The sequence below is a fragment of the Ciconia boyciana genome, chromosome 1 (genome assembly GCF_034638445.1).
Source record: "Ciconia boyciana chromosome 1, ASM3463844v1, whole genome shotgun sequence".
Lineage (NCBI taxonomy): Eukaryota > Metazoa > Chordata > Aves > Ciconiiformes > Ciconiidae > Ciconia > Ciconia boyciana.
The window spans coordinates 174,200,131-174,222,410 of record NC_132934.1 but is presented as its reverse complement, the minus strand read 5'-3'; the positions used below and the strand labels follow the sequence as shown (position 1 = coordinate 174,222,410).

At 39.8% G+C, this 22,280-nt stretch overlaps 1 protein-coding gene across 1 annotated transcript in view; it reads right to left on the bottom strand.

The window, feature by feature from the left end:
- The window catches only part of TBC1D4 (TBC1 domain family member 4), a 117,211-nt gene that overhangs the window by 21,107 nt on the left and 73,824 nt on the right, over nt 1-22,280 (bottom strand). Inside the window, exons 4-11 of the mRNA XM_072850057.1 lie at nt 21,368-21,472; nt 18,702-18,834; nt 16,736-16,827; nt 15,841-15,951; nt 15,081-15,200; nt 11,413-11,487; nt 10,180-10,406; nt 8,181-8,330 (exon numbers count right to left, since the gene is read on the bottom strand). Coding sequence (XP_072706158.1) covers nt 8,181-8,330; nt 10,180-10,406; nt 11,413-11,487; nt 15,081-15,200; nt 15,841-15,951; nt 16,736-16,827; nt 18,702-18,834; nt 21,368-21,472 — 1,013 coding nt within the window. The remainder of the gene's footprint in view (nt 1-8,180; nt 8,331-10,179; nt 10,407-11,412; nt 11,488-15,080; nt 15,201-15,840; nt 15,952-16,735; nt 16,828-18,701; nt 18,835-21,367; nt 21,473-22,280) is intronic.

Below are 22,280 nucleotides of genomic sequence, written 5' to 3'. Positions count from 1 at the left end.
CATCTGTAAGCCTCAGTGAGCAAACTGGACTCACCATCATACACAGGTATCAGACCCTGCTTCCATAGCCTGGCACAGAAATAATTGTCTTCAAGTTCACCCACCCAGCATTAGGCACCACCCCTGCTCTCCTCCAAGAACAGCACTATGGGCTGGGAGCCCTGGATAACAGATAGTCTGAATTATTCTCTACTCCTGATTTACTTCCCCTCAGTTCCCTATGCGTCATACTATTAGTAGATGGTCTCAGTAGAGCCCCATGTTGCACTAACCAAAACAGCAACAGGAAACCCTGTGACAACCTTCTTTGGCTAACTCTTACACGGTCTTTGCTTACACACTGCTTGTGCTAGCTAAACATAGACTACAAAATTAATTTTGAATCTAGAGGTGATGTTTCCCAAAGGTATTTCAGCCCAACAGTTCTTGGAAATACAGTATTGAGTTTGGATATATTAATCACTATAACTCATGTTTCTATAAATAACTGACGAAACTACTTCTCACTATTTCAAGTCTTACATATCACATGTTAGAACACGAAAACTGAGTCACTCCAGGGTTTACTAAATAGAAGCTGCATAACAAGGGAATGAAAATTGCCTTTCTACTGCTATGTACAAAAATTTACATTCAGCTACTGTGCCCCTAAACATGCAGACAGTCCTAGGAATAGTGTTCAATTCACAGTAGTAAAATTTACAGGAAAGTCAGAATAAGAGGGTGGCTATTTTAGGGTATGAAACAAAGCTGTTTACATCATTTGAGTCGCAGACTTTACAGTGGGATGGATTAGTCACATGTGCTACCTCGTGAAGTGTGCAAATCATACAGTTCTGAGGACCTGTATTTCTGTTGTTAAACCCTCCCTTCCAAAATTCCCCTGGCATTTTAAGCAACTAACATTAATCACCTCCTTTGTCAAAGAGCTGTCTGATAAGTGATTAGAGGAAAACTTTTGAAAGTCTCATGCGCACACCTTGCCATATTCAATGGAAGGGAAGGGCACCTGTGAAAACACCAAGATTTAAGAAAGAGAGGCTAGAAAAGGAACAAAGAAAGTTTCCTCATTTCAAGACAGACAGACAAGTCCTAGCTTAACATCGGATCTAAAGGTGTGAAACAATACCCTAACAGAGTAAAAGCAGGAAGAAGTCAGAGTAAAATGGTAGTGTCTCCTATCCTGTAATGAAATGGTTCAGAAGGTTGGTGCAAAAAAAACAGGTGAGTTAACTCAATTACATATTCCCCACCTTGAAACAGGAGTTGCACAATATTTATTCCCTAGACTTTTCCAACTCTCACACCTAAACTTAAGTGGCTGGCTTTGCTCTTGGTCATATTTGCAGGATTACTTCAGGTTTTAAGATAGCCGTGGATTTTAACAGCCAGACAGGTAGGTGCTCTGCTCAGACAGGCCAGTAACACCTCATACAGTTCCTCTAAACAGGATGGGGGTAAATAAAAAAAGTGTATCTGACCATTAGCTATCAGCTCCCTGCAAAATGAAGAGGTTTATTAATGTAGGCAAAGAAACTAAGAGCAAAAGCAGCTCCAAAACAACAACAACAACAACTTCTTAAATGGATTTCAGACATTGCTAGTGAAAAGCAGAGCAGAGTTTTCACTACCTCCCAACCTGAGGAAACAGAGACTTTCACAACTTTCCTGTCAGGCCACTGATACCGAACCTCAAACACTCACAGGAAAAATTCTTAAGAAAAGACCCTGTTCTGACAACACACAGGCTTAAACATCTACACAGGAAACATGTTGCAAGGTCAACTAGCAGAAATAGTTCAATCATTAATTCCAGTTTTTAATGATGTTTTCCACTTCAAGAAAAAGTTGCTACCTCAAACTCAAGAAATGTATAACTGCTCTATAAACTATGGATTATAAAGTCTAGACATTGGGGCAAGGCAGAGGATGAATATTTCTTGGGTTATACAGTGACATAGCCACCAAGAAGAAAAAAACGCAACTACTTTCTACAAGGTCCTGTCCTGCTACAACCTACCAACAACTGAGCAAGATGAAATGTACCAGACTCAATGCACTGCAAATTAAGAGATGGCAGTATATAAAATCTTAACAAACTACAGAAGAGATATTTAAGAATTGAACTGCAAACTAGGACACGATTGCAAGAACTGATTTTTTTAAAAACTTTATTTTTATTTATTTATTTTAAGAAAATGACAGCTAGATTATGGTACAGCTTCTACATCAGAATATTTCAGCTTGCTAAAACAGACATATGAAAGGGCAAAGCCAAACAGTTCAATAGAGAAATTCCACAAAATGGAGTATTTCCAATTTATTTTACTTACTGTTCCTGTTTTAATCACTTAACATACCTCCCATGCAGCTCTGGAAAACTCTAACAATGTAATACTCTATATTTCAGACAAATGCATCACAGTTCAGTTTGAAGAATAATGGTTCTCCATAAGGCTACTTAGCCTATGCTCCTCACCCAACACAGAAAACAAAATGCATTCATCAGCTTGTACGCAATAAAAAGTGAAAAGCTATAAATTCAACATAATGCCTCAAATGTTTCAGTTCGTACTTTCATCCTTAAGCTGTTATAAGCAATAACACAAGTACTCAAGAGAACAAAGTACTGACCATCTAAACGTTTTATCTCAGTAACCGCAACTCAGTTTCACTAAAGCATCATCCCATTCACTATTCTATCAGATAATGCATAGTATAAAGATGAGACAGCTAGTTGGGGAGGGGGGAGGGAGAAGAAATCCAAAAAACTTGTTCAGATTACAAATGTGCTATTGCTTGGTTTCAAGTACCCAAACCTCTTCCCAAAACTGTTCTTTAAAATGCTCCCAAAGACTGATATTCAAAACCCCACAAAGCTACCCGATTTCTGGTGAACTCTTTACACGATGCTTACCTGAATTATTCTGCACTTGAGTCCATGCAAGCCAACTGACTCGAGAATAAACACTGTTGCTGCTCATGCCAAGGTTTTCATTTTTCCCCGGTTTGCTTTCATTTCAACTTCTTCTCTTGATTGCTCTAAGTAGCAACTGAATCCACTCAACCTACTTTGCAATTTGGAGGCTGAGATGGTACAAAATCCCCCAGATCAAGTACAGAAGGACAGCTAATATTTCAGCTCCCAGGACTTAAGCTGGCAGAAGCCTATATGTAAGCCTAATAAATGAAGTATTCCTCCCCTCCGGGAGGAAGAAAAACTAGTTCTGATCAGTTTACACCTCTCTACTGGTTCTCACTCCTGTCATACATTTTTATTCTGAATAATTGCTTTCTGCTATTTTGTTTAAAGAACATTCTGAAGTATTTTACTTTATTCATGAGAAATGAAGCTGTTCTAAAAAAGCAATCTGTTCAAATTCAAGTGGCGATAAATCAGCTTAAATTATCGTTGCATAACAATGCAATGAGCAGAGACAGTGTGGGCTAGTCAAACCTATGCCGAAGGTTGTCCCATTTTTAAAAGTGCCGCTTTTATTTTTATATTAAAAAACCAAACAGATTCTTCCAATAGCCTAGTTTTCAGGAATAGCTGTTGAATAAAAGCCAGAAATTCCAGAAGTTACAGAAAAGAAAGTTTAAAAACACATTATGCTGTCAAATTCCTGTTTGTTTACCTCTATGTTGGCAGGATATTTTTTTTTTAATCCTTATGTGTGCTTGTGTTCAATATTAAATGTTGCACAACACACTTGTCAAAAGTCAAGATTATGTGGACCATTTCCACCCTAAACTTCTCTCCAGACAAATGAATCAACAAGGCAGTAAAAACATTCTGAAGGCACCTATTAATATTGTGTCGATGCCCAACTTTTCTGCTTTAAGGAATGAACAGTATAGTAAACATATCAGTGTTTTCTCTCTTCCACATAAAGCATCACAGTAGTGATAATTCCAATTAAACCCAAAAAGCTCAGCCTCCCCACAAACATTAGGAAAAAAGGTATGTCTTTCACCATTGTCCTGGTTTTGGCTGGGATAGAGTTAATTTTCTTCCTAGTAGCTGGTATAGTGCTGTGTTTTGGATTTAGTATGAGAATAATGTGATAACACATTGATGTTTTAGTTGTTGCTAAGCAGTGCTTACACTGGGCAAGGACTTTTCAGCTTCCCATGCTCTGCTGGGCGCACAAGAAGCTGGGAGGGGGCACAGCCAGGACAGCTGACCCCAACTGGCCAAAGGGCTATTCCATACCATATGGCGTCATGCTCAGTATAGAAACTGGGGGGAGTTGGCGATCGCTGCTCGGGGACAGGCTAGGCGTTGGTCAGTGAGTGGTAAGCAATTGCATTGTACATCACTTGTTTTGTACATTCTTTTATCATTATTATTACTATTTTCTCTTCCTCTGCTGCCCTATTAAACTGCCTTTATCTCAACCCATGGAGTTTAATGGAGTTTACTTTTTTCCCCCCAACTCTCTTCCCCATCCCACCAGGGGGGTGGGGCAGAGGGTGAGCGAGCGGCTGTGTGGTGCTTAGTTGCTGACTGGGGTTAAACCACAACAACCATAGTGTATTTATCTGGAGAATAATTTTTTTTTTCTCCTGGCTTTAGGTATCTCCAACACAGCCATTTAAATCCTAGCAAGTCAACTGAGGGTTCCTTTTTAATGAAGGTCAAGACACTTTTAGGGCATGATTCATGCTTTCTAAATGAAGATGTTCCTAGCAACAGGCACAACTGGCTGCATTAGTGTTCAGGAAGGAAGGTAGATAAACAGGCAGGATCAGCTCTGTAAATGTCAGAATATTAAAGGCAATCACATTAGGATGAGAGCAACTGTGCCACAGAAACACCAACTTCTCTCCATTGATTAGCTGAGATGAAGATTTCTACAATCAGGTGAGAGCCACTGTACCCTGGATGTCCAACACTCTAGTACCAGTTTCTGAGTTTGCGACCACATGCCAAGTGTGACGCAAACATGGATCAGAATCATCTTCTATACAGTGGGCAATACTTAGGGACACATATATAATAAGCAGAGTTGCTTTTTAACACACGGCTCCCCAGCTGACCCTAGCTTGGTGTTGTTTGCATAGGCCCATTTGACTGCTACAAATCAAACCTCTTTCTAAAATGAATTCCAATTGAAACTGGCTCTGTTCCTGCACATCAAAGTTCACCAGAACACCAAGAAAAGCTGCCTGTTACATCACATGTAATCTCAAAACTACGTGATATGGGAAGTCAGAATATAAAGAATTTTTCTCCAGTGCAATGTGGCTAGGATACAGTTCATGAATGTGTAGTAATCGTGATTATTCTTAGAGAGGAAAATGCACTGCAGTTTTAATTAAGAGTTCCTAACAGTTAAACAGTTACACACTGCACTCAATTCCAACCTAACATACTCTCACAAGAGAATGCTAAGAACACCTCATGTTGAGCCTATTGCATAGAACATGGTCCTGTGAAAAATAGCCAAAGGAAAAAAAAAACAAAACCCCAATCCACAAAACAACAAACCAATCCACAAGAAAAACCACACCGTAAAAGTTTTGAACTTCCTCTCGTTTATAAACTTGATGACACGACACACATTTGCAAGCTAAATCAGGTAACGTTTAAGGAGTTTCAGCCACCATCAGTTGGAGAATATATTTCATTCTCCATTGGCCAGTTCAAGTGACAGTTGGATTACCTCAGTCACTCTTACCACATCAGCATTATTCATTTGGCATTTCTTTCTGACTATATTTGTTGTATTCAGTTCATGAACCCAACTAGATGCCAACACTTCAGCCTTGCTACTGCAATTTCCTTACCATGACAGTTCAGGCCCAGTTGCTCCCAGCAAGATCTAGCGCTAAGGAGATCCCATTTTCACAAGAGTTTTCACACAAATTCAACATTAAATGGTATCAGAAACCTGTATACTATAAAACCTAAGTAGAAGCAGGGTGGTCTTCTGGGAATTACTCCTAATTTGAAGATCTCCCCACCTTACAGTTCAAACTCTATTATAATGAAACACAGTATCTTGACTAGCATGCATAACCAAATGCAGAAGGAGTAATATCTGACATTTCAGCTTGGAATCAGCTGGCATTAAAGTACAGTTTTAGTATAATACTCAATACCTACATTCCCCAAATCCAGAAAGCTAGGTTTAATGGGATCCAGCTGCCTGTACAAACTGACCTGGGCATTGGTTCAGCTTGGACCAAGTCTGCTAACTGAAGGGAACACAGAAACAAAGTTGAACTGGAACCCAAATAAGAGGTAGTCTGTAAGAGACAGGTTATTTTTTTGCCATTTGTCTGCACACCCTGGTATGTACTCACCAGTTTCTTTAATTTCAACTTTAATAATTCGCCTGCTATTTAGTCTAGTGTTACTGCAGCATAGCAGGGAATGGAAAATCTAGGCATCCAATTCACTTATAGAGTAACTATTGCTGGACACAAGGTTTAGAACAGGCAATATTAAAAGCCTACTTCTACACTGGAAAGAGATGTCAACCTCTCCTCTCAAATTTCAAAAACATACACTGCTTACTCCTTATTCATTTGTGCTTGGGTAGAAAGGTGGGGTCACCTTAAAGTGACTCCCTCTTCAAAACTGTGAAATATTTCTAAGAATGGTTTTGGAAATACCTCCTAAAATTAAGCAATGATTAGTTTATATTACCCCTCTAGAAAGTGAATCTAAACAATTTAATGTTTACTTCTTAAAAGCTGTGGGATTGGGGGGATGGGGCAGGAGGGCAGCAGGGGTCCTGCCACTAAGGCTATGTAGTCACCTTCTGGTAAGGATGTCTCACATTAATCCATATATACGCAAGTTTATTCTGCTGGAAGGAACTAAACTGTAGAAATTTCCCACTAGGTGTTTTGTAATTGTGTTTACATTACAGTTTTTGGCTGCACACTGTACACCAATTACAGATTAAAGGCCAGAGACACTTTAAATGTCAGTGAAATCAAGGTAGGATACAGAGTGCCTAAGGAGATGATACATACTTTGTATTTATTCTAACCTAGAGATGCCTAACCCAAACTCTACCTTAAAGCCACCTTTAGGTCAACTGCCTCTCACATTAGGTTGTATATCTACGTAATTTCTTACAGTCTGCTCCAAAATGGAGATGACAAACTAATCTGTGTTTAATGAAACTGCACTCCACAAGGTGAAAAAATTTCTTTAGGCATCCCTAAAAACTTCCACACCCATCTCATACAACTGAAATCCCCGTGTATTAGAGTCCTAAACACACCCAGAATCCAGATCTCATCAACACTTGGTTTTGGTAAGAATGCAATCTGCTGTTATTTTTCCAGGGAGAAACAGTCACAAAAGCACCTTCTACAACTCCAGTTTTCTGTTGGGAATGATTAGGGGAGAGCCACAGTCAGAGATGAAGCATACCAAGTATAGCTCAGTGAACAAAGACAGTCTGAAGAAGAAAAAAAGAATTGCCATTGACAGAAGAGAAATAAAAAGGCCAGCAACTGGCAAAAAAACATCATGAAGTTCAAAACTATGGCTCCATCTTATTCACTACAGGCCTACTTCAGAAAAATAACCCATATGCCGTTTCCTCAAGCACCCTCCTGAAGGAGGGCCTATTCTTTCAGCAAAAAGAAGTGTGATTTCCATTCAGATACTCAGTCTTTCACACTGATGTCAGAAAGCCCTTCTTCTGTCTTTGCTTCTTCCCCACTTCTCTTCAATTGGAAGTTATTTTCCTATTCTCTCAAAACATCTCACAGTTAGTATCACTCAGCTAACTTGGCATTTCTGCTTCCTCATGCACAGGCATCTCACGTTAGTACTATACACTCTCCTTTTATTTTTCACATGCCAATGATCACAGCAACACATGCGGGTTTGCATTCAGCAGAGAAAGCACTAAATTGGCGTGGCACTCCTAAAAACCACTGCATTTCAAGTGACAAACCAATGCAACAGATTTGCAACACCGCAACAGAAATAGGTCACAGCTACTAGATGTCAGCAGACAAGCCTCTATTTTTAACAGGCTTTTTTGGCCAAAAGCCTGTTCGTCCATTTCCATCAAGTACTTAGGAAGTCCTTTAGAAATGCAGGAGCACAAGGCAGAGTGGAAGAGATCCCATGTGCTGCACTGCACTAGGAATCCTGTTGTTAAGTTGGTGGCACTGAAGAACTAGGCAGGAGACAATGCTCTCACCTCTTGGAGAGGTCACTTTCTGAGTGCTGGAGCAACCTTCCTGAGCTCTGGTAAAAGCTTTTCAGGAAAGAAGGGGCAGAAACAGAGGAGGGGAGACCAGGTGACGCAGATTCATTCTCACTGAGAGCGCGCCGAAACCCGACAATAGGGCTGTGCAGGCAACAAGAGAACATAGCAGATGGGTCAGCATGGATTCAGATACAACAACAAACATCCAGATTAAAGATACCGGCCAAGTACCTCATCTTGGCTTACAAGAACTTTGTTTCCCAGAAGATAAAATGTACCAACTGCACTACTGGGCAGTTTCCCTGATGATACTGATTTTGCTGTTACAGCTGATTTCTTTCAAGAAACATTTCAATGACATTGCAGAACAGGTAGACCACCTTATTTCTTTAGCCTTATTTATTCTCAGAGCAAATTCAGAAAAAGAATCTCTGAAACATTCAGAAAGTATCCTGAGAAACCTGCTTCCAATAACATGAACCACCTTGTTTCTTCCCTTCAGTTTCCTCTTGCTCTTGTAAATAACGTGTATTGCTAGAACACATTAGAAAGTAGAGAATATTTAAATGCAATGTATTTGGATAAATTGTTGTGAAGTGTTTAAATCAAGAAAGATAGTCCTACTACACAGTTAAACATTACTTAATAATAGTAACAAGTGTTGGGGGGACATAAAAATTAATTCAGTTTCTTTTACTTAACATTTTTTATTAATCCTCAATAAGAAAGGAGAGAAGGAAAAATCCCAGCCTAGAACCAGGTTGTTACAAACTGTTTTGACTGAAAATCTGCTGATGATACCACTTAATCAGTGACTTCTTAAAAGTTATTATAAAGAAGTGAAGTCAGCAAGTCCTTCAGTTTGAACTGTCAGGGTTTCCTGTTTGCATACAACATGGTCAGTGGAAAAAAAAAATAATCAAAGTTTATCTCAGTAAAAAACACATTATTTATCTCTTCAGAAACACAATGTAACAAAGCTATTTCAAGGCTAGTTTCTTACCCTTCACCCCCTTCTATTCTCTTAAACAGAATAAACTTTTTTGCCTTTCTGTACAAGCTGGTGCGGCATTCACACCGATATTTTAATCTAGACATCAAACAGGTGAGAAATTATTATTTAAAGCCATTTTTAGAAAGAGTCCACAAAAAGCATAATTGCAGCCAAGCACTGAAACAGATGAGCAGTTTGGAGAAAGTGCTCCTCCAACAGAAAAAATTCAGCTCATCTGGGCCTGAATCTTGCGAAGGTTTTTGAGTTTGCACGGTCACTTACCGCAGGTAGCCAGGAAGGAGGCACAGAAAGAAAGTAGAACCAAAGAGGCCCACAATGAACTGTGGGGACCTCTTCTGACTGAGTGAAGGAACTCCTGAAGGAACAGTATTCCACATGTTATAGCTGGAGAGTCTCCAAAAAGGAAGGGGAAAGAAGTTACAGAGGGAAGCTCCAGAAAAAGGCAAACGGGGAAATCGCATGCCTAACAGTTCAGTGGAGGTGTTTAATCCTTAAGTCCTTTTGTGAGACTCCTCACCAGTTTTAATTCTGGACATACACTCTCTGGGAGCTTGGCTAACACAGCGACTGACACTTGAAGCTGTCAGTGCCTTTTTCGTCCTGGCATAAAACCGTCAGGCTATTGTCTCTGCAGTTAAAAGCTGTGAGGACCTCTTCTCCAAAGGGCCTGACTACCGACACTGCCAAAAAGCCTCAGCTCAGAGGTGACAAATAAATAAATAAACAGATTGGTGCTGGCATCCAGCCCGATGATCAATTTGCTGGATTGACGCTTCCCCTGAATCACTAATTCAGGGATTAGTGAGTTACTGCGAAGCACCAAACTACTCCAAGGCAGAGAAGACAAGCTGAAAATAAATACATAACTAAATAAAACCCAGAGCAGTGCAGAAACAGCTTGCGTAAGAAGGAACAGGCTCGTGTACCGAAATCGCAAGAGATGGCAGGCGCATGGCGCGGCGTGCCCTGACTCACCTTGTCGTCTCGACACAGCTCTGCCGCAGCAGCGGGGACCGGACGCTCTGGGACCTCCCGTTCTGGAAGGTTATCCTCCGCCTGGCACTGGAGGGGGGGTGGCTGAAGGTGTGTGCGCGTCTCCTGAACTGGGGGGAGTCCGAGTCTTCCTCGGGAAACGGCTGCCAGGCCGAGGACACGGGGGACGCCGGAGGAGTAGCTGGCGGGGAATCGCCCGGCGAAGCGTCCTGAAAGGAAGTGCTGGCGGAGTGAGGCCTGCCGCTCTGCACCCTACGAGAACTCTCGCCTAACCCCACGGGTCATACGCCACATCGGGGCACCAAAGCCTCTCCCCGTTCTTGGTCATGGCCTATTGTATGCTAATTATCACCCAAACCAGACATCCTTTGATAATTTACTCCAAACCAGCAGCGTCCTTCTTAAAAAAAAAAAAAAAAAAGGAAGAGGAGGAAGGAATAAAAATGTATACGCAACGCAAACAACATACTAATTACGCCGGGCATCCTCTCACAGAGATCGGCATTCCAGCTACCAGACTTCTGGCTCTTTCGGGAAAACACAGGAATTGAAAAGACTAGGGAAACTGCTTTTAGCTAGTTTCCTCGACATATCGCGAGCATACTTCCTGTACCGTCATAGCGATATCCTGGAAGAGAGACTGTTATTACACAGCCAGTTTATGAGTAACTGTAGCAGGAAAACCATAACAGAATCTTCACCTCCTGGGAAAACCAGCAACTAACCCTCACATGAGGTAAAACATTAAAAACAGGAAATAAAAAGAAAGTGAACAGAGTTCCACCCGCTCGCCCCCATACAGCATCCCCAACAGCTGGTTTTAGGTAAAAAATTCTTACTTCCCTAAAGCAACTGTTACTTACAGAAAGGATCCTTCACCTTCAGAACTTTTCCTTTTGTTGAGATATGAACTTTTTAAATTAATTCTGTGAAACAAGGCAGAAGCTGACTAGAAATTTCCTGCGTTTTGTAAAAGCAAGGGAAGTGTGGAAAAAAATGACTGGCAATCAAACCACAGATTAAAGCTGAAGCTTCAAGTCAACATATATGCCAGCTTTCTTACACCCTCTGCCTCCCAGTGGAAACTCTTATTTGAGTTTTGTAAATTGATGTGCTTTGTGCTACTTCCTTCAAATCGAAGCAGAGTGCCATATTTACGCTTCATTAATACCCGTGCATGAAAATGTGCCAATTTTAACTAAGCTCCTTACGTACTTTGTCAGAAGCAAGGCTGTTGCAGCGCTCAAAGCTGTCTACGCTTCCCAGGCGGCCTCGCATTCTGTTGGCTCCCTGCAAGAAAAAAGACAAGTTATTTAATCTGGTCTTTTTCCTCTTTTTCTGAAGGTTAAGCAAAGATGGCAACAGCTGTGCAGGTGAACACAGGACAGTTCAGGCACATGACACGTTTGACACAAGGCAAGTACTGGATTTTACACACAGTGACGTCTTTAGCTGGCAAAACTGTATCTTCTCCCCCCCCTTGCTCCCAGGAGTTTTAAACCTGCAGCTCTGTTGTCTGAAGCAACTGAGTATTTCTTGATCCATCTGAGGCAAAATAGCTGAGTTGGCTTAAACAGCCGAGTTCAAAAAGCTCCAGACTTCAGTACTGTGCATGCATTGCAGCTAAGGGATGCATGTGACATACTACGATCTAAACAGAGAGTTTACTCCATATCTAGACATTTCAGACAAATTAATTCCAGCTCGGCGAAAGTAATGAAAGCACTAAAACTGGGAAAAAACGCTCTATGGCTGCAAATCCAGCCAAATAGTGACAGATACAAACAAGCCTTTTCAATTATAATGCAGATAACCCTGAGGGAAATTTACTAGAAACTAGCGTTAGCAGATCCTTGCCGAAATTGTGAATAGTCATCTGGTTTCACAGGAAGAGGTGATAGAGCCGCAATACTTTTGACTACCTTCCACTCCTAACTAACTCCCATGAAACATGGGTGATGTATGCTGTTGGACACTTTCAACTGCTGAAGTAAGTTGCTTTCAGTACTTTATCAGAGGAAAAATAGTCTAGGCTTTAGCAAAAGTATAGGTAGAGCTCCTCTTGGTATGCTTGCAACTACAGGGGACGTTTTCTCAACATCAGCAGTATTTATTTAGCCTACTTTATCCTGGTAAGGCTTATTTTCAAGACCTAGAGTGCCCTTTAAGTACATTATCCCCTTTAAGCTCATTACCAATGAATACTCTGCCTGAAGCATCCCCTCCCTGACCCTCACAATAAAACAAGAGCAAAGGATAACTTGGAAGTTTCTCACTAGCTTTAAAAACACACACTTTTGGCACTGTAAGAAGGGCTTTTTGGTTCAGAAAAAACAACAACAGAAGAGGTTAGTGCAGCATGGGCTGGAAGAAATCTGTTCATAAGGTCAAACGGGTTATATTTATTTTTCTGAGATACCTCATTAGGAAGCCACAGCCTGTTTTCAGTTCAAACCTGACAAAAATATCAGTCCAACAAAACAAACAAGTGAAAAAGTGACATTCCTCTGGGACTAAGGGAAGCCAGAGCACAGAACCCGGCATGTTTCCCTATGGTGAGTAGTGAGCAGCTACTCTTTCAAGTAGCTTAAAATGTCACTTGATGCTATTAATCTAGCTAAGAAGCCATCCACTTAAAGTGTTCCTAGATATCTGGTTACTACACACTTATTTCTAATTTTGCTAAGATTGAAGCTGCGTAAGTCTCTCCCCCACATATATTGACTTTTACTTTTTACTTAAATCTTTTTATCTACAAAAAGATGCTGAATGCCAATTAAAAAAAAAAAAAATTCTTTCCTGGTCTCTTTGTTACTAAATATACTTTAAAATAAAGATGGTAAGTCATGCAATAATTAGCATCCCATTACATCAGTACCATGTGATTTGCAGCTGGCTTAAGGAGGGGAAAACCCACCACACCAATTGGTACTTGGTGCCTAAATATCTTTAGGAATTAGCCATGGTCGGTTAGGCTTGTTGTAATAGCCTGATGAAGAATAAGAACTATTGAAACAGTCATTGTATAACACATGTATGCACATAACACAGAGTATACATGCACAGAGACAGTCATCATATATACTTGCTTTAACCATACCTAGTGGTTGAGCTGCACTGTAAATTATTTTTCTCCGTCTTGCATTCTGTAACCTTTAAATGGATCTGCAAGGATGAACCCCTATGTGTATCACGATTCACTACAACATACTGCTGTTCCTGATCTCTTGCAGTTTCAAGTTAAACATGAGACAACCTTCCTCACAACAGCAAGTCCGCTTCATAAATAGCGAACTTAAAATGGCCCTAATCCAGACCCGGGTGTCCACTTCTCTTGAACTCAGTCATGGACTGTGTAGATCCTTGTACTATAACATGCAGCATGTCACAGTGGCCCTGGTGAGAAGGAACATACTATATCAAAAACAACAATGTATAAGCAGTTTCCCTTCAGAGACTCTTCAACTTAAGCAGTGCATTTCATCTAAATGATTTTTCCTTGACATGATCAGAGTGCTAGTATGCCCGTATATGGCAGGGCTGCTTTACTGTGTTATTCCCAGTGATGTATGACTGTTCCACAACCACCGCAGGGTTAGTGACCCACCATCAGAGCTAGATCACTTTCCAGTCACATGTCCTTTAGATGTGGAAGAGAAATCATAGACTCAGCACAGGCATGACTGTAGCTGTCACCATTTGTTGATATTCCAGACTGCTGAAATTATCCAGATCTTCTGACTCATCACTCTCGTTTGTGCGTGCTCTCTCTCTTTTCAGACCAAGTCCCTAGTGCGTAAAACTTGCTACATAACATAGGCCAGATTTGACCAGGAGAGTTTTACTGCTAGCTTCAGTCCTAGGTCAAATTCACATCTAATCTTAAGTACAAAGAGTTCGAAGGATTCTCCCTGGCAAATAATTTTTTGCCTCCTTTATAGGGAACATCTGTGGCATCCTGCGTTTGCAGGTTACTTTATGACATACCCATATAAGCTGCAGGACAAGTGCAACTTAGGCCTTGATTTAGCATGGTACTTTTAAAACTACTAGCAGAATGAACTTAATTTCACTGCTCCACATTATATTTAGACCTCGCCATCCAGTATGCACAGCTCATCATACTTTCTCTGTAATGACAAACTGGATCCCAGGCACCCAGCCTTCTTCAGTTACTCCTCTATATGCCTCTTCTCTGTTTTCAGGACTCTCCCTACTGAGCAGGGGACACTAAGCAAAACTTGCAATTCAGACTTCTTCTTTAAAAGGCTATTCATATAAGAGAGTTCCAGCAATTATCTGTAATTCCGTATCATACCTGGCTAGCAACACTGAAACGAAGAACAACTCACTTTTTTTTTTAAATCTATTGCTTTTCTTTTTCCCTGCAAAAGGACAACTTTGTTACTACTTTCTAAAGATTCTTAGTGACCAATATGAGTAATTTTAGCTATGAGAGGTAAGGCATTACTTCTCAGAAGAGAAAGATTTCCAGTTTATGCAGGCACATTTAGTCATACTTTCAAAAAAAGGTAACGTCTCTTTATGGCATCATGCAACCATCCTGCTTAATTTTTTTTATTCTGAAGCAACACATCTGATAATGCTCAGCTAACTTACTTGCCACCTACAATGAATGTTCATTATTCAGAAAAAGTTGCCTTTTTTCCTTCTGTATGTATGGCCTTACCATAAATTTCCTAGCACAGTTAAGTCACAATCAACCCAGCTATAATCCTCAGATTTCACAATAGAGATATTGCTTCATTAAGGATTTAACAGACTGAGGCCAAAACCAACCAACCAACCAAACAAAAAATCTGATCAGTCTTTACTGTCAAGGATATCTGGGAGAGCTGCTGACAATGAGTTGTTAATCTTACCCTTGAGAAGATATTTTCCAGAGAGCTAGTCAAGGATTTCTTGGCCTTGTTTTTCAGAATGTCAAGTTTAAACCTGCCACCACTGGTGGCGCTTTCTGGAATCGCACTGTTAGAAATGGTCTGTTGAAATGAGCAAGGACACAATTCAGCTTTGGCAATTCTTTTTGCAATTGCAGACCTCCAAAGACTAGAGCTGAACCAAGTTACATAATAAACAACATGCCCTTGGCCTTTATTTAAAACAAAAACACCAACAAAAAACCACAAACCAAAACACACACCCCCAAAATAAACCCACAAAAAAACACAGTTAAAGGCACATTTCATCCCTAAAGACTATTTTGTAAAAGCGCATCAACTTAACAATACTGTTACCCATTTCCTTTGCTAGATAAGTTTGTAGTTTAAACTGAAACCAATGCCCTCTCCATCCCTATTTCCCCTAGAAATGACTGTTTGGGAGTGGGGATCAGGGAGGAAGGAAAAGCACAGAAGAGGTATCCTCACACTGTAAGGAAATCCAGACCTAAAAACATTTAGTTGTCTTTCTTCCCTCCCTTCCTGCCCCCCAGACTTAAAAAAAGCCCAAGCATGCCACTGTAAATCAAATCAAATTAATTCTCTTTCACAGTCCTCTCTTAATTGCAATACCCAGCTTCAGCTACCCCTGATGAACTCTAGCAGTGGCCCTGCTAGTATTCAAGGTTGCATTTTAATAGGGTGGGAGGAGGGAGAGGAATAATACAAAAATAAGCTTTACCGATGGTGCTTCACCAATGTGAATGTGCGTTTTCTGCTTAGTTTCACAGAGTTGGCGTAGATGTAAGATCACAAGTTCATTTTCTTCCTGGTCATTGTCAGGCTTCATTTTCTGGCAGTAACAGCAAAGAAAAGAAAGTTTTCTTTCAAGTCATGATTTGCTGATTTTCCCTTCCATATGTATGTATTCTTTGAAGTTAATATATTGACACACCAGATGCCAGAATGCACTATTAGTGTGTCAAATTGCACTACTGCTTGTGTGCCTTCATGCACCTGAGCAAAACAGATCAAAGCTTTCCATATGGAGAATGTTACAGGCTGTGGAGAGGAGGGAGCCTTAGGCCCGCACATTTTGTTTCATAAGGTTGTCTGCCATTGTAAATGGAATAAGGAACCCACGAAAACCGAACAGGCATTCCCTTCTTCAGGCAGCTAGAGAGGAGCACAGTCTTTGGAAGCCTAAATTACTGTATAGTTCATCTGCTTGAGTACACTTGCTTACACCTCTTGACTCAGAATAAGTCAAAAGAGAGCTTCTGCAAATACCAACCACCTCTCTGATACCTGCATATCTCACCTGCTCTCAACTCATTCCTACATCCCTTTCAAGCAGGGAAATGCATTTACAGATGAAGAAATAAGCTCAGAAAAAAAATACTCTGGTTATGAACACAGAACATCTCAGCAGATTTGGGAACCAAAACTTTTCCAATAGCAGTGTTATCACGCATGAAGTTAGGTTGGAGCATGCTATTTCAGTATGATGTTTGGTGGAACAATAATAAATTCTAGATCAACTACGTAACAAAACAAACATAATCAAAAGAAAAAATGTCTAGTCCATTTTATCATGGTCTTTTTCAAATTTGAGACAACAGTATCTGACATATTACCTGAACACGTTCAAAAATGTCTGCTTGCTCATTATCAGTTAGTGACGAGAGATGTCTCTGAATTACAAGTTTGGCTCTTGGTGGATAGAGTCCTGGGAAAAGAAAGGAACATTAAAGCTTCCAGATTCTCAAATGATCTCTCAAAAAACTTTTGAAAAAATGATAGTAGGATATAAGCCTGCATTTGAGTTTATACAACTGTCATACGTTACACTTGTATATCTGCAGTATTCATGATACAAAATACTTCGGTTTTGCTAAACCACATGGTTTTGTGTCCTTTCTTTAGCAGTAAAAACAGAACTAGCAGCAGCTAAGTGGCTGGCTCCTGTGTAAAAGGTTGTGCTCCCTACCCCACTGATATCTTCTGTCTTAGTACCAAGAGATCACTAAGATGGAAGCCTGACAACTGTATGGGAGAGGAGGAAGAGAGGAACAGATCAGGGATATAACTGGAAAGATACTCAATGCACAAGATACTCGTAAGTTTTCAGATGCTTTTAACTGAAAAGTTTAGATGCATTTCTACACAAGGAAAGGGTAGGGTAGGGTTTAGGTCATACCAGGGAACTGAAGACACTTTTAAAAGCAAGAGCAGCATAAAAGACGTAAGAATAAAGGAGAGAATTTCTGGTGTTCGATAAAGCACACATTTGCTCAAAGAGCTTGTTCTAGGAAGCTACAAAAACTGTGGGGAAAACAAACCCCCGAATCAGATGAAGATATATGTTTTTTCCACCCAAGGTAGATATCATTCTTCGAGAACTGTAATCAGACAGATCAAGATTTTCCAAAGTCATGAAGTCCTGGGTTTGATTATGATAAACTTCTAGACTCTAAACAAAGCAGACAGATAAAAAGAAAGGGACACTAAAATAAATCTTTCAGTCACCAAGTACAAAGTTTATTAAACTACTATTATGGTACTTGAGTTATTACCCTAGAAGAGATTTTATTTTGATACTTATCCCATGCTTGCAAGTATCTGTATTCAAGATACTTACACTGCCTTATGCAGCAGCCTCTATAGTTTTTCATTGACAGAAGACTTTCCCAGTTAAGCTTCATCACTTCTGAATATTTGTTGTAATCCTGGAAAATACCAGTCACAACCTAACAGAATTTCACTCCACTAAGATTTTATAAGCTTTTCATCCACCAGAGGGAGGTAAGTAGCAATAGTGACTTTCAATGAATGGGAGAACTGGCAGTTACAAGCACCATCATCGCCAGATCAGAAGATGCAAGACTAGTGTAACATATTTGCTTTTTTTGCATAGAACACTTTGCAAGGAGACATAGTGGAGTGACTATAAAAATAGGATCCTGCTAGTAACTTTTTTAAAAAAATTCTATCTTGTAAGATTTTTTGCCTGTGTTCTGGCATACCTCACTTCCAGAGAAAAAACAAAAGGTTTGTGTATTCATATTTGAAGCCAGGTAGTTGCCTTAACTTTCTTTATTAGATATTAACCTCTTAACTTAATAATTTATTTCCCATAATAGAACTAGGTTTTGAAGTGTGTAAGAGAATAAACACAAAGAAGGAAAAAATAACCCCACACAGTAAAGAACGAACACACGAGAAATCAAGACCCTTTTTGATCACAACTGCCTTTTTATGATCCATTTTGAAAGAATGCATCTTCAGAAAAAAAAGCAGAAGAGGAACTGTTGGGGTTTTCTGCTCTGCTTCACATTTAAGAGAGGTACAACAATGAAAGACCATGTATTTATAACACAAGCTATACTATATTCAGTTGCAATATCATTACTGCTATCACCTATACATGATTACAAGGAGTGCAAAAGTGATGGTAAGAATTGTTTATTGGGATACTTTTCCCTCTGTTTTTACATTGTTTAAGTTGAAAGCGCATGGCTGGAATAATTAAAATTAACAGATACAGTAAAATTCTTCTGGAATAATCCGAAAAACCAATTAGAAAATAAACTCAGTTGCTACCTTCAATTCTTTCACAAAGTTTGTGCAATGAATGCATAGGGCAGGCCTCGCACAGTTTAATCTGCGTCTTGGCATTTTGCAGAGCTGCAGCAGTGCTAAAGGCTTGTTTCAGGGTAAGCATTACCTCATCAACCTAAAGGGGAAGGAGGAAAAAGACAGTATATAAACAAAAATGCATGCCATATACATCAAATTAGATTTATAAATCACATCACAGACAGGTGCTTTACAATCAAAAAAACCCGTTTGCTGTCTTCTAAAGAGATCAAGGTTGTATTCCCAGCTTTTCTGCCTTTTCTGTGGATGCTCACCATCTTCAAGTTGTTGTTACTTCAGAGAGTATAATTTTGAATCTCTAACTGCAGCTACTCAAGCTTTCTGGGCAGGCAGCCGCTGTTTTAAGAAGCCGCAAGTGGGAATTTTTGGCTTGAATATATGCTGGCTAAATAAAAAGCATTAATTTCTTTTTCTTTAGTTCCAAGTTTCTCCTGTAAACTGTACATGCTCCCTCTCAACGATTTTCCTCCCACTGCTGTACCGTTTTAGAACAAAACCCCACAGACCCATACTGCTGGCAGACAGGAGCTTCCTACAGCAATTCACTTTTCTCCAGGCTACTAGACTGGCTACCAGCTTCATTACAACCATCAGCTTACCTTTAAGTACTGCCGGCCTGCCTTGCAGCCTGCCCTGATCTTTCCTCTGCTACTACCACAAATACAGCAGTGCTATGTTCCCACACACCAGCACTGGAAAAGCTCAACTTTTGTGTAAGAAAGGTCGAGGTGACAGCATTTCTTCGCACTCATTCAAATACACTCCCAGACCTTATATACAAAGCACCTGGAGTTCCCCTGTCTGTATTTGAGGGGAATAAAATGCTTATTTAAAGCTGTTTACTTGAGTCTTTGCATTAGCATGGAAAGGAGACAACAGCTTGACAGCAATCTTAGGAAAGAAACCAGTATTCTACTTCAGAATCAGGTCCTTGCTCTTACCTGTTGCTTTTTCTATAAGCAGGAAGAAGAAAGCTGAAATATTTGAGACCAAAATCATGCACTCTAACACTGAAATCATACAGACTTTTTTGAGGGTCTGTCACTTTTGGGGGGGGGAGAAGGGCACCTGAATGTGGAAATTTGAATTAGTTTGTGTCCCAATACTTTAGGGTTGGTTGTTTGTTGTTTTTTTTTCCAACCCCACAGTTTCAAGTACTACCAGTAACTCCTGGGTGCTCCCTCTTCTTAGCAATAAAGCAGGGCATTGAACAGTGAATATCCGTCTTGCAATACAGACTGATAATTTTTAAAAGTTGGCAACAATGCCTCTCAAATGGAAGATCCACAGAACAGTGCTAAGCATATGGATTACAACTACACTAAAATCATGAGAACTGTAGCACAGACTGTAGCCAGGTTTAGAGCAAATATACGCAAGAATACCAACATAGCCTGCCTGGCAGCACAGAATTCAGAAAGCATTAGGTTTACAGCTCTGCCCTGCCACAGCCAAACTGTCACTGAGGTCCAAGTGATTGCATCTGAAAGTAGCTCAGGAATGTACATTTTATATTGCAATGTGGGCATACCCACACATATCAGTACTAGAACACGTAAAGAGGTTCATAAATACGTGGTCTCTTTATACACCACATTTTAAGTCTTTGAATTATGCATGGTCAGATTTATCAGTAGGTCAGATGTAACATTTTCATGTTAATACGAAGATAGAGCTGATTTCATAACAAGCTCCCATTTTGACAGAAGTGCAGCCTCAGCTAGGACTGTTAGCTGTTTGAAGTTTTATAGATGTAAATCTATTCACTCTCAAGCTAGTCAATGGATTAACAAATTACATTTTCAGCTAGCTAGATTTTTAAGTTTAGCTGAAAAAGAGTTAGCAGCTCTTAGCACAGCCATCAGGAACAAACGTTTCAGAACATAAGCCAACTTCTTTTAAAGTGTCAGAGCTTTAAAATAAAAATGTAGTAGCCAAAATTATTTCCTGTATGTGTCTCACATTATTAAGCTACCTGTATCAGTTAAATCACTGGCACCTGGAACTTCAATTGATTGACACATACTTTATCAAATGTCCAATGGACTTTTTTACAGTTACACACATCCACACATATTATGGTTTTCTTCTTCTCTGATGAGGTGCTATTTTCTTCTCCTGAAGAACAAAACAGACTACAGGGAAAACGCTAAAGCTACATGGAGGCTAAAGACACATGCAGGATCAGGCCAGTAGTTTAAACCCTACCCTGAAAAGTATGTTCAGGTTTTATCATCAGCTTTGTTACTGATTCAATACATGTAATTACAGGTTTAATGGGGAACCAAGTGTTTTAACAATTAGAAATGCAAGAGTTGCAATCAAATATAGAGCCCAAATAAGCTCACAGTCTGCATGTGTGAACTCATCCATCTGGATTTTTTCTATTTGTTATTGATATATGCAGAGTACTAGGATATGGCTATATATGAACAGAATGTATGCATTTCCTATTGCATATTTTCATATTCACAACTGAGGTCTCATACTTGAGAAGATGTGACCACTGAGGCTCAGCTGACACAGCAGAATAACAGAAACTCCCATGGTTTAGGAAATGCCTCAGACATCCCTCGATGGAAAGGTTAGGATCATTAATAAATACTCACCAGAGACTCACTTGCACACTGGAACACATAGCAAACATACTGGCTTAACCCAGGTTCAACAGATTCCCGGCAAATGAAGCCAAAGTGATCAACATGTTTTATACCCTAAAAGAGTTTAAAAACAGCATTAGTGGACTATTTTATAAACAGGTTTAGTTTCCGAAGTGATCCTAAAAATAGTTACCAGACTCCCACACTTGCCAACATAAAAATTGGAGAAACTATAAATGCATACTCCTAATGATCTATTTTACAACTACAATAGTTATCTTTTAAATTGCTTTTTTGTATTTAAAAGTTACATAAAGCTCTTTACACAATTAAAACAAAAGTTATACAGCAATAGACCTGGACCTGAATTTCCTCCATTAGGAAAACTGGATTTTCAGGGAAGCAAATGAGGGAGTCCTAAGTTGTATTTGGAATTACCTCTGCAGTAAAAACTTGATGTAATGAGCCCACAGTAAAACATGGGACTGGAGTAGCATCAAAGTAGCAACAGATCTTCGTTTTCCGGTAATACAAGTTTGGACTACACCAAAAAGAGCAAGGAATGAGTGGTGACATGCAGAATTCCAACAAAACTCTTAAATAAATTCTTTGAGACTGAGTTACGTACCAGAAGTTTCAAGACTTACTACACATTACTACTGATGTTTTCTTTCAGGATCCTAGTCTAACTGCTTGACAGAGAACATTGCCTTGCTAAAAACAGCACTGGGAAGATCAGAGAGCTGCTTCCTAAGAAGCACTATATTCCCAGTCTCAATTCATGGAACATGACTCACTATTGTTAAAGCTTTTGCCAATGTTTTTATCATCTGACTATGGTAATAGTGGATTTTCTCCAAAAGAAAGCCTAATCCCTCAAGTTCAAATACAACAGAAAGCAGAAATCGGTTGCTTGGATCCA